At 41.3% G+C, this 17,741-nt stretch overlaps 1 protein-coding gene across 1 annotated transcript in view; it reads right to left on the bottom strand.

The window, feature by feature from the left end:
* Window positions 1-17,741, bottom strand: part of SMAD4 (SMAD family member 4) — a 190,215-nt gene that overhangs the window by 26,418 nt on the left and 146,056 nt on the right. The window contains exons 10-11 of the mRNA XM_069219387.1: window positions 17,163-17,331; window positions 4,179-4,317 (exon numbers count right to left, since the gene is read on the bottom strand). Coding sequence (XP_069075488.1) covers window positions 4,179-4,317; window positions 17,163-17,331 — 308 coding nt within the window. The remainder of the gene's footprint in view (window positions 1-4,178; window positions 4,318-17,162; window positions 17,332-17,741) is intronic.

The raw sequence follows: 17,741 nt of genomic DNA, 5'->3' as shown, positions 1-17,741 counted from the left end.
GCCTCAACTTTTTTTAAACAAGAAATTCACATTTTGTCTGCTCCCTTCAGACATTTGATTCTCTATTCCAGCGGCTCTTAACCAGTGGTCCAGGGATGCCTACTCAGGGAGTCCACGGCTGCTTAGAAAATTAAATAATATTAACAGACTGATAAAGTATACATGAATAGAGAAGCAACATGTAAAATTTAAAATGTTCTGTAAATGTGAAGGAATTTGATATTGAAGGATAAAAATGAAGTTGTTATTCTTGGGTGATTTGTGGGATCAATTCAAAGTTATTGAACAGAATATAGTATGAATGATGGATCGTTTTTGTGTATTGTTTTGCATTTCAAGTAATTGAAACTGCTTATGGCACGGTCTCGGGATTCCAATAATGGCTCAGTGAGGGTCCCCGGATTCCAATAATGATTCAGTGGGGGTCCCCAGACTCCAGAAATGATTAAGTGGGGGTCCACAGAAGTCAAAAGATTAAGAACCACTGCTCTATCCTATCCTTGGTTCCTTCCTCTCTGAATAAAATAAATTAAATGTATACAGATCCCTCACTGGGTTAAGCAAAATACCATACCTTACTATTACACTCAGCTTAAAACAAGTACCAGAAAGCACGGCTATGACTCGCCCTGTGTATCTGGCTCACAGTGCAGACAGGGATCATCCCCAAGATTTTGTACACAAATCTAACTTCGACTCAAAATCGGACATTACCTAATTACTTATGAAAATTCAATGATTTTTGTTTCCTTAAACTTACTGAATTTCAAGCAGAAAACGGAAATAAAGCGAAGCATTTTTTTTTTAGCAAAACCTAGACAAATTAGAAATGGAATAGTACAGTAAACAGAAAAAGGCACTTTATCGATGTGCTTTTACATGAAAAGGAAAGTAGGAAAATATGTTCTAAAACCTGGAAAACGTAATGCTACTTAAAGTTATGTTATCGAGGCAGTATTAATGCTTAGCAAATGTATAAAGTGATCTTCATATAGCAGTAGCATCAGTGAAAATGTCAAAAATAATACCTTTGACGCACAGTTTGGTGTTTGTTTTTAGTCTGAGAAACCCCTGGATAATTTTTGCTTGCATTGCAGGTGTCTGCTTATAATCTCTACTCTTGAATTCTTAAGGCCAGGAGATAAACACCCGTTCTAGCAGTTCACTGCAATAAATCAACTGTCTTTTCCTAAAGAGGATTCCGGATCTCATGCACTTTAAGATAATATATGGTTTTGGTAGTGGTGGTGTCAGTCTGGAGGAGAATCAAACTGCTTTTCATCTGCAGAAGGAAGGATTTCAGGGAGAGATGGATTCACCCCAACATGTTGTTGTATTACTACCCTTATTTCGAAGACCGACCCTCTGCCATTAGGTTGTCCATACAGACCACCCTTTGAGCCTCCCATCACTTAATTAAGTCTATTACAACGATTCAATACATCTGAGGTTGAAAGAAGACACCTCGGTATGTTTCTCTTTCAACACTACCTGATCAGAGATATTCTTTCAAGCTAATCCAAATTCAGTCATACTCATTCCACCAACAACGGACACCATTCATCTTCAAAACATTCATGAAGAGTTCTAATTGAGCAAAGAAGCAAAGAGATTTGTAGGCCAGTGGGTGAGAGGATGCTTGGAGAGAATGACACATACACTGAATGTGCAGTAGCTGAGTCCTGCAAAGTACACACACTTACATTCATTTGATAAGGCACTGATTCCACGTTGTGAATGCACTGAATAGGATTAGGAATTAACAGGAACAGGATCTATGTTCTATAGGTTTACTGTGATCTTTAAGTCCTTATAAACCCTTCTGGGAGAGTTGGCTTTGATGTGCCAATCACCAAGGTAGGGGGTTTGGAATATCTCTTTGTGGCAAAAGAAAGCTAAAGCCACAGCCATGGATTTCGAAAAAGCCTTGGTGTTGAATTCATTTAAAAAATAGAATGCACTCAGTATGGACAGTGTTTACTGGCAAAAGCGACTCTTGGAAAATATCTGTGTCTTTGCGCGGACTGAAAAATGAAAGTATGAGTCTTGCAGATCAATGGAGTATTTCCACTCTGCTGTAGATTATTGTTTGATGTAGTGCGAACATCCAAAACCTCTCCCTCTAAACCTAGCTGCATGCTGTCTTCGGGCTTAGGATATAGAATAATTTGTGCTCAAGTCATTTTTTTTTTTTTTTTTTTTTTTTTTTTTTTAAGAAAAAAGCAAGTGTACTTTCGATCTTTTGCGACCAATCGTCTTCACTTATATCATGATGTTAACCTCTGAATTAGCCAGTCCAGAAGAAAGGATTTAATCCCTTTAGTTGGTCTGGGCAGGAAAAAACTAAATAATACAACTTTGTAGCATTCTGTGCCACATCTCATGTGATAGGAAGTGGTTGTAAATGTTGATCCATTCATGGGGATCAACAGTCAAGGCACAACAACTACGTCATTCCTTGGATGTAGATGTAACTTTGCTTTAGATATCTTTCTTTGCCTTTCTAAAGAAGATCCATCTCCTCCACCTTGCGGATAAGCTAGTGGGTGTTGTTACAAGATGGACAGAACGTAGTATTTTTTCCAATTGCAACTACAAGTCTATCTCAATCAACTTGCCAACTTAGGCTGGAAAAATGGAACGTCATCAAATATATAATAATCTTCAATAGCCATCCCTTGAGATTTTAGCCCTCAGTAACCGAGTTCAGCTCTGTAACTGCTTTCCATTCTTGGTTAGCACTGCATTTCATTTCCATAGAATATCAGTTAACAATTACGAACCTGAGGGCATAAAAATGACATCTGAAGGATGGTCTGATCTGCAATGCTGATTTCAGGAAAGTGGTCAAGAGAAATTTGATGCAGATAAGAAAAAAACAAGTTATTATATAACCCTACATTAGTTTGGAAAGAATGCACAGCAAGTGTATCTAAAAGACACATGGTGCAAATTACGTATTATTTAACACGTCAACATGATGTGTTCTTATCAGATTTCCTTTTTGTATTGAACATAACATTATCATCCATTTGAGCTAAGCAACGTCTTGGAATGTCTGCACTGCTTCGACAGGGCACTCCAACCTTCAAGAGAACACAAAGGCTACAACATAACCACATATATACAAAACTGCAGAAACAGGACTGTAGTTGGCTATCACTTTATCCCAAACATCAATAATGATTAGAAAATTAAAAATAATAATAATTTAAAAAAACAGCCTATGTATTCCTTATCATGCTGCTCATAACACCCGTCTCCCCCCCCCCCCAATCAAGAGGCAACAAAGCAACATAACTTGCTTGATACAACGTTTTGTATACATCCAGGAAGAACTTTTGTGGCACATAACTCTGCACCCAACTGCACACTTTGCTCCATCATACACCACACAACACATTTTATCCAACTCTTAATATACATCCACTATAAATCAAATAGGTCATATAGCTGGCTATCGAACAATCCAAAGGCACTCACAACCACAGAAAGCCAAAGAGAGACATAGAAGGTACATAAGCAATTACTGAGTCACTTAAGTACCATGATTATGCATCTACAATTCAAAGAGTAAAACAATAAATGGACCAGAACAGAATACAGTCAGCACACAATCACAAACCGAAACCTATTATGTTGGAAAAGTGTCTGAACTTACTAGAGTGGTACAAGACCATACCGATTGTGAGCTAGACAAAGGTCATTAACATCCCATGATTGTATTTTTATGGACGTAGCATAAATACATTTATTTCAGTGAGTGACCGTATCAATTGTGGACGAAGATTTACCCTTAAAAGCACTTAGACTTCATTATCAGTTAGGTGGAATAAGGTGCGGTATTTCCCACACCAGCTAAATAACAGTATCCGAGAAACATTATCCACATGTTGTAAATACCTCCAAATCAAAGTTTTCAACTTGCAAATGAGGTTGGTATAGGAAATCAGTATTTGCCACACCGATTTCCACAAGTTTTGCCTTTGCACATGATATTTCCCCCGACACATTTCGCCAGGCTAGACATGACGGGATCTATCAGGGGAAAACTGGAGGGTGTGAAAATTAGCACACAATTTAGAACTTAGCTCCAAAGTTGCAATGATGGCTTTACTGGCCAGTCACCTCTGAAAAAAGTCAGTAAAAAGAAAGACAAACAAAGAAGAAACACTTACTGATAGCTGGGGCAATGCCACCCACTGAACCAGGACCAGGGATATTTCCAGCTACTGCCGCAGCTTGGGCAGCAGCTGCAGCTTGTGCAGTTGCAGCTTGCTGATGCATTTGTCGATGACACTGGCGTAAGTCAAATACCTTTTCCAATATATAATGAAAATTTTAATTAGACATGACGTTTATATATGTTTTCTTAGTCACATTTGAATGTAAACCCATGACAAATTTATCACTGTTATTTCTACGGATTAAAAAAAATGAAGACAGAAAAAAGTAAGCAGGGAATCACTTATTTACAATTCTAGTTTTCCATTTTCTTGAACGTCACAAACCATAGAACAGCTCAGGATTCTCGTATAATTTTAAAGGATTGAACAACCATTTCTGCATAGATAAAATGAAAAAAATGGCGCTAATTACCGTTATCTGTCTTTTTTAAGAACAATGTTGTAAACGACTACAAACAACAATTTGGCTAAGGTAAGGGGGTCACAGCAGAGCTGCAAAAAAAAAAAAAATGATGCAGGAAAGCAGATACACAACTTTTAGGGTATACATCAATCAGAAGATGGTATGGGTGAGAAATGATCAGATAAACAATATAATTGAGGTTGTCAAACCTTAAATAAATATATAGCTTCATAGGTATAACTAGTGTTATTTACATCAAGTCATTCTCAACACCAAAGGCCATGCACAAAAAAAACAGCAACAAATGTCACACATTATCGACAAAGACAAGCAAGTGCCATTATTACTGGAATTCAGGTAGGACATTAAGACTGAGCTTTTTACAAATGATGATGCAGGGTCAAATTCTATTACCAGAACAAGGAAAGGAGGACATCAGATTAGTCAGGACCAAATCCAAATGCACCCAAAAAAACACAAACCAGTCATCCTTAAGGACGGTAAGCACAACCACTTGCAAGATTATCTTTCACTCTATTTCATTCCACTTGAGACAGACTCAACTACATGATGACCAAGTGACTTAACTTCTGTAATGCTCTCTCTGGTGGATACTCTAGCTAACCATGAATTCCTCACTGCAGAATATTCCCCAAGTGCCAGGCTGGATCTGCAAAAAAATTGCGCTAGGAATGATCCCATGCACCTATAGGCGAGTCGTGCAGCACTGCCGAGATTCTATTGCACAGGAAGTGACATACCGAAGTTGCATATAAGCGCCACCCCTGCAAGCTAATGTCGGTTTCTTACTTGTATCTTTCGGCCCGCTCAAGCAGAGCATGAACAATAAGTTGTACCAGGGTGCAATTCCTAACTTGGGCCCTTTTCAGATGTTAAAGAGGTCAATGCAGAACGGGACAGTGGGAGGGCAATGAGGAATCTGTTGTTAGAGTATCCACCAGAAAGAAAGTTCCAGAAGTTATGTAACTTTTTCTTCTGACAGATGCCTGTGACTGCAGATTCCTCACCTTAGAATAGACAACAAAGCAGTATCTTGCGAGGAGGATGGTCTGTGGAGTGGCTCAGTCCAAAAAGTCTTGCAGGTTCGAGAAGGTGAAATGTCGTTCTCGACGGATCTGTCAAGGCAATAGTGCCTCGTAAACATATGCACTGAATCCCGCCCAAAATACAGCCTGGTAGATTTCAGGACAGGCACTCCGTATGCAAACAAAGTACTAGCAGCCTCAGCCCTGGTAGAATGTTCTCTCAGATCTATTGTTGGCTGCTTCTTGGTCAGTGCAAAACAGGGTTTTCTTATGTACAGTCTTATCTTTATTTGCTCCGTAGAATCTCACACAAAGCTGATTGTCCACACAGTGGTCCTTCGTACGATCAATATAAAAGCATTTTGTGGTCCAGTCGATAAAGTTTCTCCTCCTCTTTTTTGGGGTGATGGGGGGAAAAGAATGTAGGTAGGGAGACAGATTGCCTAACGTGAAAAGGAGTCACAACTTTAGGCAAGAAGGCCGCATGAGTTCTCAACACCCGTCTGTCTGGAAAAAAAAGGTGATGCTGGGCAGATGCCCCAACAGTGCCTGAAGCAAACTCATGGGCCAAGCTGAAATAATCTCAATGTGGAAGACAGTCCTCAAGGTCACAAGACATAGTGAGCAGCTATGTATCAGCTCAAAGGGCAAGGACATCAGGAACATCAAGACCAAATTAAGGTTCCACTGTGGCGTCACAACAGTATAGGAGGAAACAGGTGTGTCAAACCTTTTTGAAACCTCATCACAACAGGTGATTTAAACAAGAATGGCTGGTTCTAGGCCAATGCCTAGCAGATCTTAATGAAAAAGACTTTCCACCTGGATAAAGTTCTTTTCTGCAACACCGCACTTTTGTTTTCCCCACAGAACACTACAAAGACCGGATGGTCTTTGGTGTGATCGATATAAGCGCAAAGCCCTTTTTGGGTCCAACCAATGGGGTATCTCGTCCTGTTTTGCCGAGACGAGGAGCAAAGAACATTTTAATGCTGATGGATTGCACTGAGTGAGAAGAAGTCACGAACCAAAAGGCTGCCCTGATCCTCAACATGGAGGTCCCTAACATGGCAATCTGAAGTAACTGCAGCTTATGAAACCCCAATTTCGGACTACAAAGATGCAACAAGCAGATGTGCATTGGCTGGAAATCCCAGCACATTAGGAAAATTTGAAATATACATTAGAAAGATTAGGAAAGTTAGGGCCAAATTGAGATCCCATTGTGACATCAAAAAAGGGTTCAAAAGGAAACATGTTAGTTAAACTTTTATTTTTTTAAACTCATCACAGTGGGTTATTTAAACAAGGAAAGCTGATGCAGCAAACACAATAGGGTAGAAAGGGGCAACAAATAACCTTTCATGGTGCCTAAAGCAAGCTCTTGCAGTGCCAAAGTCTGAAAGTCTAAAGCAATATCATCCCAGAAAGTTTAGCCTGCAAAGGCTCCATGGTGTAGGATCCATAACAGGCCACAAACCTGACTCAGCACAATGCATAAGCAGGAAATGTAGAAGGACATCAGACAGTAAGGAGAACATGCAAAAACTCAGGAGAAAGATCAAACATAGTCAATCTCCACTCATGGAGATAGCACAGGGCTGGGTACATAACCCTGACTGCAGGACAGATGCTCATGCCCAGAAGTTCTGGGTACCACACTCTGCTGGCCAGGTCCGCAGCCACCAGGATAATGTGGGCCTGGTCGTTACTGACCTTCATCACTCTGGGCAAGGAAATAGTGGCAGAAAGGCATCCAGGAGGCAGCCTGGCCTCCTTAAAGGCATCAATTTACTGTGGCAGTGACAACAGCCTGAGAAATTTGAGGCATGCTTCGATTTATTATGAAATTGGCTTTTCGACTGGAGATCACGAAGGAGATTATCATTGTGATGCCCTTGTGCCTTCTCTATAGATAGAGAGTGGAGGGAAGGGGCTGAGTCCCACTTTGCTTTCCTATTCTTGGACTTTGATTTTGACACCCTGGAGGAAGTTGACCCCGAAGTTGACCTCTTGCAGCAGCAACTTCTTGCCTTTGACTTGGAGCAGGACTTATGAGAGACCTGTGACGACTTCTTGTGTTCAGTAACATATAGCTTTGCTTCTCAGTACCTGATCACGATGGATGGCACATTTGTTACATAACTAAGTCCTGTCCTGAGCCCTCGCACCTCATGCAGGTCTGTGACTGACATCTGTTTTCTACACCTATGGCATGGATTGAAACTTAAGCTGTGGAAGCAAATATCGTTCGATAGCACGTTGTACATTTTCTTTTATTTATAGGAATCGTCGGAGGCTGATGAAATTGGAAGTGGAGCTCTAGATCCACACTGGCAGATGTGGAAAGAAAGGAACTGACATCAGCACGCATGGGTTGAGCTTAGATGCTGCCATCTAGCAGCGCATGTGAGCACTGCTAAAGAGAAGTTTTCAGGATCCAGTCTGGGGCTTGTGGAGTGTCCTAAAGGTGAGGAATCTGTGGTTGAAGTATCCATCAGAACACAACAAGATGAGAAGTGCGTGTAGTATTCATCACACATGACAACAAAACACAAATAGGTTACAATCAAAAGCCACACTTTTCTAACGAAGTAATTTCTCAAAATGTATCAAAATGATTACTTACCAGTAGGAGTAGTTTTGCAGCTTGAAGAGTTTTCAGGGATTCACATGGTTTGCATTATTTTGCCATATAGTGGTTAGGTCCGGAAATGTCTGTTTTCAACCCTCGGGCATCGTCGACTGCCATTTGGTGCTTGGTCAGTCCCCTGTGTGACGTCAGATGGTGGCGTGGAGCTCATGTGCGTGATAGCCATCTTCAGATGTTTTTTTTCTCTTTCCCTATTGGTTGTAAAAATGCTCTTCTCTTTTCCACTTTTTTAAAATACGACCTCAAACCCACCTGTTTGTCTTGTTCTCATTTCTGGGGAGGTGGGTAAGTCGCACGTAAATCCAGAAAACTCTTCAAACTGCAAAACTACTCCTACTGGTAAGTAACCATTTTTTTCAGCATGAATCCTTTTCTGGATTCACATGCTTTGCATTGCATTATGTAGAGGTTTCCTCTTCCCTGGCTTGGACGGGGTGAAATGAGGATGAGTTTGCAAACAGGTGTTGTAATACTTTCTTTCCCACCTCTGCCTCTTTATGTTTTGGTATATGAAACAAACACCTGATTTCCTTTATGAAACTTTTTGGTTTCTTGTAGATTTATTATTAGAGCTCTCCTCACGTCAAGTGTGTGCAATGCTCTTTCCAGTTGTGTTTGTGGGTTTTTAAAAACACTGGTAGTTGAATGCTTTGATTAACACGGAATTTACTTATTAAATCTGGCAGAAATTGGGTGTTTGTTCCGAGGACTACTTTGTCCTTATGAATTTGTATGCACAGTGCTTGTATTTGTTATTGCCTGGAGCTCACTCATTCTCCAGAACAATGTGATTGCCATCAGGAAGGAAGTCTTTAGGGTACGTAGTTCTACTTTATGCATGGGTTTGAATCAAAAGGTCTGGTCATTAGTTGTGTTTAGACTCCACATCGGGGCTGGTGTCCTTCTTGGTGGAGCCATTCTTTTTGCATCCTCTAGGAATTTCTCGATTACTGGCACTGTGAAGAAACTTTTGCCTGATACTCCGCTAGTGTAGGTCACAATTGCTGCTAAATAGACATTGAGAGATGAATAATTAATTCTGCTGTCCAGCAGATGCACAGGATAGGCTGACTTGTTGGCTTCCTTCAGTATTTCCATGGTCCTAGGTGGCAGCTGTAGGTGCCCGGATCCTATGTATTCAGTCGCCAGGTTGTTAGTTTGAGTGTTGATAGTTTCAGGTGAAACACTTGTCCTTTCTGCATTGTGAGGAGGTTCCGATCCACCTTGATTTTGATCATCTGCTGCCTGGCCAGTTCAAGTAGATCCGAGTACCACGTTTGTCTGGCCCACTGTGGGGCTATGAGAATGAGATCTGTTCCCGGTTGTTTGGCATTCTCCAGTACTTTTTGCATCAGAGGTATTGGTGAAATGGCATAGGCAAATTTCCCTGACCTGTTTATTGACTTTCCCTTCTGATTGGTGGTGTTGAAACCTGGAGGCGAAGAGTTGGCATTTTTTGTTTTCTGCAGTTGCAAACAAGTCGATTATTGGTGTCCTTTCTAGGCTTTTTTTGTTTAATTTCCCATTAGTGTGAGCTGCTTTCCGGTCTGCTCAGTCTGTCTGCCTCTATGTTCTCCTTTCCTGGTAGATGGTGGGTTTTCCTGTAAGTTGATCCCCTGCTGTATCACCCATTTCCATATCTCTTGGGCTAGTTTTCTCAGGGTGAAAGACTTTGTGTCCCCTTGCTTGTTCAGAAAGAACATTGCTGTTACATTGTCCATCTGGATTAGTACAGTCTACCCTGTAATATGTGTTTGAAAAGCTTTCAGGATTAGTAACACTGTCTTCAGTTCTAGGAAGTTGATGTGCTTTACTGAGTCTGTGCTGTTCCACTGATTGCGGATTTTCAGCGTTCCTGTATGTGCTCCCCACCCCTTGTGGAAACTGTCTGTTGTAAGGTTTACCAATGGAGTTGTTGCTTTGAAGGGTCTCTCTTTGGTTATGTGATTTGATGCCCACCACTGTACCCTCTCCCTACATTTTCGCTGTGACAACCACTAGATCTTCCCAACGCCCTGTGGTTTGTGACCAGTTCTTGAATAGCCATTCTTGGAAAGGGTGGATGTGGAGTCTTGCATGAGTTATGAGGGGGATGAATGATGCTATCATTCCAATCAGTTTCATGACTGTCCTCACTGTCGGAGATTGTCCCTCTTTGGTAAAAGGTGAGTTTGGTCTGTGATTGCCTGAACTCTCCTCTGAGATATGTATGCTCTTGCTCTTTTCGCATCCAGTGTTGCTCCCAGGAAAGTCTTTTCCATTTGTGGTTCCCATAATGACTTGTTGGCTTTATGGAGAACCCCAGTTTTTGTAGGGTTGTAATCACTGTTAGAATGTCTTTTTGAGATTTCTCCTTTGTTTTGGCCTTCACTAGCTAGTCGTCCAGGTAAGGATAGACGTGGATTCCTTTTCTTCTCAGGAAGGTTGCGACTGTAGCTAAGCACTATGTGGAAACCCTTGGTGCCGACTTTATTCCAAAGGGTAATACTTTGAATTGATACTGTACCTTCTTCAGCACGAATCTGAGGTACCTTTTGTGTGCTTGATTCATAGGTATGTGCAGGAAGGCATTCTTTAAGTCTATGGTTGCCATGTAGTGCCCTTTTTGCAGGAGCGGGATTACCTTGCAGGAGCGGAATTACCTCCTGTAACATTGTCATTTTGAGGTGTTGCGTGCAGATGAATTTGTTTATGAATCTGAAGTCCAGGATTGGTTTTAGTGTGAGGTCTTGTTTTGGCACCTGAAAATAAGGTGTTTAACTCTGTTGTTGGTACCCTTTCTATTGCATGTTTCTACAGGAGTTCTTTTTCCTGATACTTTTTCTTCTTTGGTGGTCTTGGTATCGGGTGTCTTGTTAATTCTATACAGTCACAGTGGTGCACCATGTTTAATACCTACATGTCCATTGTTATTTTTGCCCATTCTTGTGGGTAATGAGCTATTCTGCCTCCCACTGGTGTTGTGTGGGGATTTGAGGCTGTTTTTGAGTCACTTTGAACTTCCTCCACCTCCTCTGGAGGTCTGCCTACTAGCCCTCCCTCTACCATAAAAGGACTGTCTTGAAGGTTTTTGCCATTGGTAGTATCCCGCTTGTTAACCAGCCTGTGGTGTGCTGCCATGGCCTTACTGTTGATGTCCAGTTGGAAAAGGTCCCCTTCCTGAGGGCCCTCTGGGTGCATTTCCTCTTCTAAAAGTACCACTGTATTGTAAGGCACTGGTTGCCTTCACTGTCTCGTTGTCTTTTTTAATTTGTTGTAAGAACTTGTCTTCCAAATGGATACATAAAATCAATTATAGGAAGGCTTGGTCACTTGCCAAATTACCTACAAAATCTGACAGACTAACAGATATAAGTATAGAATTGGACATCACCCTGAAAACTCTGCTTTACCCATATGATTGCAGTCCTTTAAGAAACAGTAACAGTGGAAAACAGTATATTGCTACCCATGCAGGATGTTGCAAAAGGTTCAGCTTTTAGATAGCTGTAAACTAAATAAGGGAATGATGGAATAGTTAAACCATTTGTTTTTGGAATACCATCACTTCCCATCTGTAGTATCATATTGATGGTTTTGATCAACTACTTACGTTATGCACTATGCTACTCTTCGATATTCACAATGACTCTTCTGGGTTATATACAGCCTCTTATTTTCAAAGACTAAAAATATATGCCCAAAATAACTCAAAATTGGGAAGAAGTAACCTACTACACTGAACAGCTCCACAGGAGTTCCTGTAGATCACATTCCTTTAGAAGCTTTGCACAAATACAACTTTAAAAAAGATAAAACTTTGTCAAGATACAGCCAACAACCAGTGACATATTGAGGATATACCATACAATAATGATATATATACAATAATAATTTATATTTAGGCTGGAGGAAATGTCCACAACAGACTGGGACTTCTAATTTCTTGCCTTCAGGCTCAAACTGTAAAATTACAATAAATATGACTATGGGCATGAGGAACTCCGGAAATTTTACACCCCAAAAAGTTATCTCAACCAAACACACACAGGTTGATTGATGCCTTAGATACTGTGTGTGTCAATTTCATGAGGCAATGTGTTCCCGAGTGAGGCACCTCCCAACACATCCAAAAATGCAGTTAAGTAAGCATCCACTCAATAACTGAGTTCTAGATTAGCGGAATACAAGTAAGAGTTTTTACAAAATTAAACAAGATGGTGATAAAGAGTCAGCATTAAGGCGTTGCCATGAACGCTCCCAGCAATCAATCAAGGCATACAAAATAAGGGAAAAATCAAAATAATGTTAAGTCCCAAATGAGCAGTAAAATCAATAGGGATACAGGCAGCATCCAGAGTAAAATCGAAAATTCTTCTGACTCACCACCCCAAACCAATGGTTTATTCACAAAATCTTCTCACAGAACAGAAATTCCAGATTCATTATGGTGTGATCAAATGTATCACGTTCATTGCAATTGAGAGTTCAGTTTTATTAAACATCATATTGCCAAAGCACCTAAACACTTTCCCATTACATAAATATTGTTTCTGCCCAGTCTATGCTAATGGCATCCAGAGATGGTAGAATAAACTAGATAAGTGAACTAAAGCAAACTATTATGAATGAATAGGGCACAGTGAGCTAGTGGAAGATCCTTGAAGAAAGATATCATATTGTGGCCTTGCTAGTAAGTTTACACCGAGAACCATAAGAACAGCACAAATAAACATGAATCTGCTCGATTGAACGCTGCAGTAATAGTGCAGGGGGGGAAGACATCCATTTTGAAAAAGAGGTCTACCAAGCCCAAATTGACGCCTAGTTAAAATGAGTCAGGAAAAAATACTTCTGTATGTCATAGGAAATTAGTTTCAAAGACAACTTCAGTGAATACATGTATAATTAAGAGTAAAACACATTCTATATGTTAATGATGCACAAAAATATAAATACAGAAAAATCTTTAACACAACTATCTAGAAAACGGTCTATTGTTTTCTTTCCAACTCTAACAAGCATTGGAAAAGCCAGTAGGTCTAGCATAGGCAAGCTGGTGTGATGGATATATATATATATTATTTTTTTATTGCAAGCATATAAATAAAACGAACAGAAAAAAAATAAAACATGCAACCTCCAAAACAGCAATAAAAATTAATAAAAATGAAAACATTCACTAATGTGGCAGTCTTACTAGGGATGTTTTTAAATAACAAACCTTTCACCAATGCCATACATTATTATTACCATTATTTATGGAGGAGATAAGAATAAATCACCAACTAATCAAGCAAGCCAATCATGGGAAGCTACACAGTTACACTGCCATTTAAACACTTTATAATAGCAACTTTCAATAGGTGAGACGTCAAATAAAGCACCATCTAACATGACATCCGGAGTGCAGGAAAAATAAACAGCTAGCATTTTAAGTTAAAATAAAAAATTAAAATAATTGCCACTCAGAACTTGATTTGTTAATGAAGAAAACAGAATTACTTTTATTTGGATGTGAATAATGTGCAGTTACCCAAAGAGAAGGGAGCAAATGGGTAAACTCGAATGACCCAATACCTCATTCTCTACGCTATGTTGGGAGTAAGCAAAATGTGTATGTAGGAAGCTGGGCCTTTATGGGGTATGCAACTACCATGTAAAGGGTTCAGGGATTCCCCGGTGAAGCTATGCAATCCCATAGTGCTCTTTTTAGGGGTAGTGTGTCCAAGCAGTCTTAGGCTTAACACAGAGGAGTGCAAGACATCAACAAATACACACAACAGTTAATAAATGAGACACACAACTCAAGAAGGAGATATACACCAATTTCTAAAAATAGCAGGTATCTTTATATATGTTTAGGCATCAGAGATAAATCTTTCAGGTAAGTAGGTTTTTAAATAGGAATACTTTTCACTGTAAAAAGTGGACACTCCGTGTTCTGCAATGTTATCCTATGGGAGCAAGAACAAGTGCTGCAAACAGGTAATGTACAGCGACTTACAAGACCAATCTCCTGGGGTTGAGGTGAGTAGTGGGCAAGGCCCAAGGCAGCACCCACAGTACACCCTCAGCCACATGGGGCAGCCAGGTGCAGAGTGCAAAACAGTGTTGGGTGCCCAATGCGTTCCTATGGAGATCGGTCACTGCGAAAGATGCTGCAGGCTCTGGCCAGGAGGCCAGTGGGGCTGAACCAACAGCCCAACTGGCCTCCGGGCCCTCTTGGTCCTTTTATCCACGGCTCTGGGGCGACTGGTGCAGAGGTGTCTTTAGGAGTCCCCAAAAATTTACCTCAAACACACACACACACACAGCTTGATGCATTGGGGAGGGTGTTAAACCTCACTTTCACGAGGCAATGTGTCCCCGAGTGAGGCATCTCCCAACACATCAAAAAGCACAATTAATTAAGTAAGCACCCACTCAATAACTGAGTTCTAGATAAGCGGAATACATATAAGAGTTTTTACAAAATTAAACAAGATTGTGACTGTCAGCATTAAGGTATTGCCGGAGCAGTCGCAGTAGAGCAGGGCTGCGTGTAGAGGCTGCAGGTGTCGGCGCGAAGTCCAGGAGGCGTGAAACTGCAATGGACTTGGACGCCGGAGGGCTGGGGAACCTTGTTGGCACCGATGGTACACTTGAACTCGGGTTGAAGACAGCAGTGGTGACATCAGGTGTTGGGTTTTGGCAGTTCCAGAGGCTTCAGAGTCCCTTCTTTGGAGGTTGTTGGAGAACAGGTCCGCTGTTCCAGGGGGGTGGAGGGGGTTTTGAGTCTTTTTCGAAGGCAGGCAGTTCTCCCGGGTTTCTGGAGTCACTGCTGCAGGGTGACTTTGGTGCAGATTTTGAGGACGAATACAGGCAGGCCAGTAGCGTTGGTACCAGGTTATCTGCTTTTTTTCTCCTCTTCTGCTGTCGCAGCTCTTTGGTGTCCTTGGTCTTCTTAGGTTGTCGGGATCCGCTTCTCTGGTGCTAGCGGCTCCCCTGAATACTGAATTTAGGGGCATTAGGGGTGTGTAGGGTAGTAGCCAATGGGCTACTGACCCTTGGGGTCACTATGGCCTCCTATGTGACCACTTCCTGTGGGAAGTGGGCATAACTTTGTCTCAGAATTCCTAAGTATGCCATCACAAAGATGGCTACTTCTGAAAAATTGTGTCCACATCGCAACAGCCAACCTTAGGGGAGGTACTAGCCTGGAAGTAGCACGCCTACCTGACAAGATAATTTTCCCACCTGTCTAGGTGCCAAATGGGCTCAGGACAGGGGAAGGGTGAGGGAAGCCAGATTTGCATTTCAAGGGCGGCAGCCCTTTGAGGCTTGCCACCTTGGGAAGTCTAATCAGCAGGTCATCCTGTGGGAGAGGGAGGTTAACCCTCTTCCCACACAGGTTTTTGTTCTGGGCCTCCTATGAGCAGAAGGCTCTCACGCTACAGTGTCTTGGGTGGCGAGCTGTCAGAAACTGGTCAGCAAGCACCCAGAGGCTGGTGGGGTCTCAGGGGACACCCCTAAGGGGCCCTCTGGGTGCATGTATTGCTAAATCCAACACTGTCATCAGTGTGGGTTCATCAATATGAGATGTTTGATACCAAATATCCCTAACTTCAGCGAAGCAATCATGTAGCTATGGAACTCAAATTGACCAGTGGCTTCCCTGGTTACTTATGTCTGAGAATTGACAAAGACATAGCAGGGCCATATCTCCTCGTGCAGATACGCCCTCACATGTAATATAACACACCCTGTCTTAGGGCTGTAAGGCCTGCTAGAGGGGTGACTTACTTATATTGCATGCAGTATTAGGGGGCATGGCACACAGGCTGTCTGCCATTTCGTGTTTTCACTTTTGTCTGCACCAAGACACACAGCCTGCAATAACAGCCTCTCATATGATAGGTGAGTGGTACCTTAAGGTGGCGCAATTCGTGCTGCAGCCCTTAGGGAATCTCTTTAGCACCCCAGGCCCTAGGTATATGGGGTACCATTTACTAAGGACTTACAGAGGATGCTAAAGGATTTGCCAATTGGACATTTTGGGGGGAAAGAACACTGGCAATGGGGACCTGGTTGGCAGGGACCCAGTGCACTTCAGCCAAAGTTTAATCAGATACCAGGCCTGCAACAAAAACCCAGTTCCCTACAGTGTATGATAGTTTAACAGACCAATGGCTAAAGCCCCTTGATGCTCCCTGGTGTATGATTATTATGTACTAATATTTTGTAAAAATGAGTCCTGTGAGACAGCCAACGGTAAATGGCCAGACATAAAAATATCATTGTGATTCTTAAACTAGAAAGTGGCAGTAACTGTGACAACTAGTCTGAATTATATTTAACTGACTTCGGGATGCAAGTGCCAATGATGTTTAGTACTATGCTTATTTGGCAGCAACAAGGACCTAGGTCACCAATGAATTATAAAAATGCATGTTTATAAAGATTACTTTAGCATACACTAAACATTCACGATGAACCTGCATACCTCAAAACGGGCAATGTTTTCTGACAATCTGTATTAGGAAGATAGCTATATAGCGGATACAATTTATTTGCAACAACTGCAGTAATGCTCAATTATAAATGACAAAATGGCAGCTAAAATACTTCACAGAGGGCACCATCAGGGTGCTTTTTGACTGGTCTATTTAGCGCAGCTCAAATAGAAGAATTTTACAATGTGAATCAACCAGACAAAAATGACAGTCACACAAACAAAATAATGTAACTTAAACTGGATTAATGCAAAAGAGGCAAACAGCAGCCTTATGAAAGTGCTTAAAATGAAAACAAATCAACTGTAATAAAAAAAAGGTAAAAGAAAAAGAGTATACATGTAATAGTGAAATGACATCTAAATATCTAACAGGTGTCAGATTTTAAACTTGACTGACCTTGATATATGCACTTGGATAAATCTTGTGAACTGCATCGCCTGGTGCTCGGCCTGCTTCCCTGTCCAAGTAGTAGCTCTGAACAAAGACAGCATGGTCACTGAGGCACCGAACCCAAACATCACCTTCGCCTTTGCATTCCAGTTGCACCCCTTTGCCTATGTGCAACCTGAAAGAAAAATATGAAACAAACTATACTTAGAGTGAGGAGAGATCCTGAGAGAAGTGATTCCACACTTATCCATGAGCCACATCGCCCCTTAGTTAAGGACTGAAACAACAAGTACCCTTTTATCAAATGCAAACAATTTAAAATAAGTTTGTCAAGTAATGTTCTCCATAACAAATAAGATTACTTTGCCTAAATGCTTGTCTGTCCAATGAGATCCAAAATTAACAGGATTATATCACAATACAGAAAATGACAGATGAGGAAACTGGTGCATGAAACTGTTGGAGGGGTCTGCAGAAACAAGCTCTACTCTAAGGGGCAGGGTACCTGTCTATGGGGACTACATGCAAAACAAGTCATGTCAAAGCCAACACGCCTCATCTTTTGTCTGCCAATGCCTTTTGCAA

The sequence above is a fragment of the Pleurodeles waltl genome, chromosome 1_1 (genome assembly GCF_031143425.1).
Source record: "Pleurodeles waltl isolate 20211129_DDA chromosome 1_1, aPleWal1.hap1.20221129, whole genome shotgun sequence".
Classification (NCBI taxonomy): domain Eukaryota; kingdom Metazoa; phylum Chordata; class Amphibia; order Caudata; family Salamandridae; genus Pleurodeles; species Pleurodeles waltl.
The sequence above is the reverse complement of the archived record's forward strand: the minus strand, read 5'-3'. Positions and strand labels throughout refer to the sequence as shown.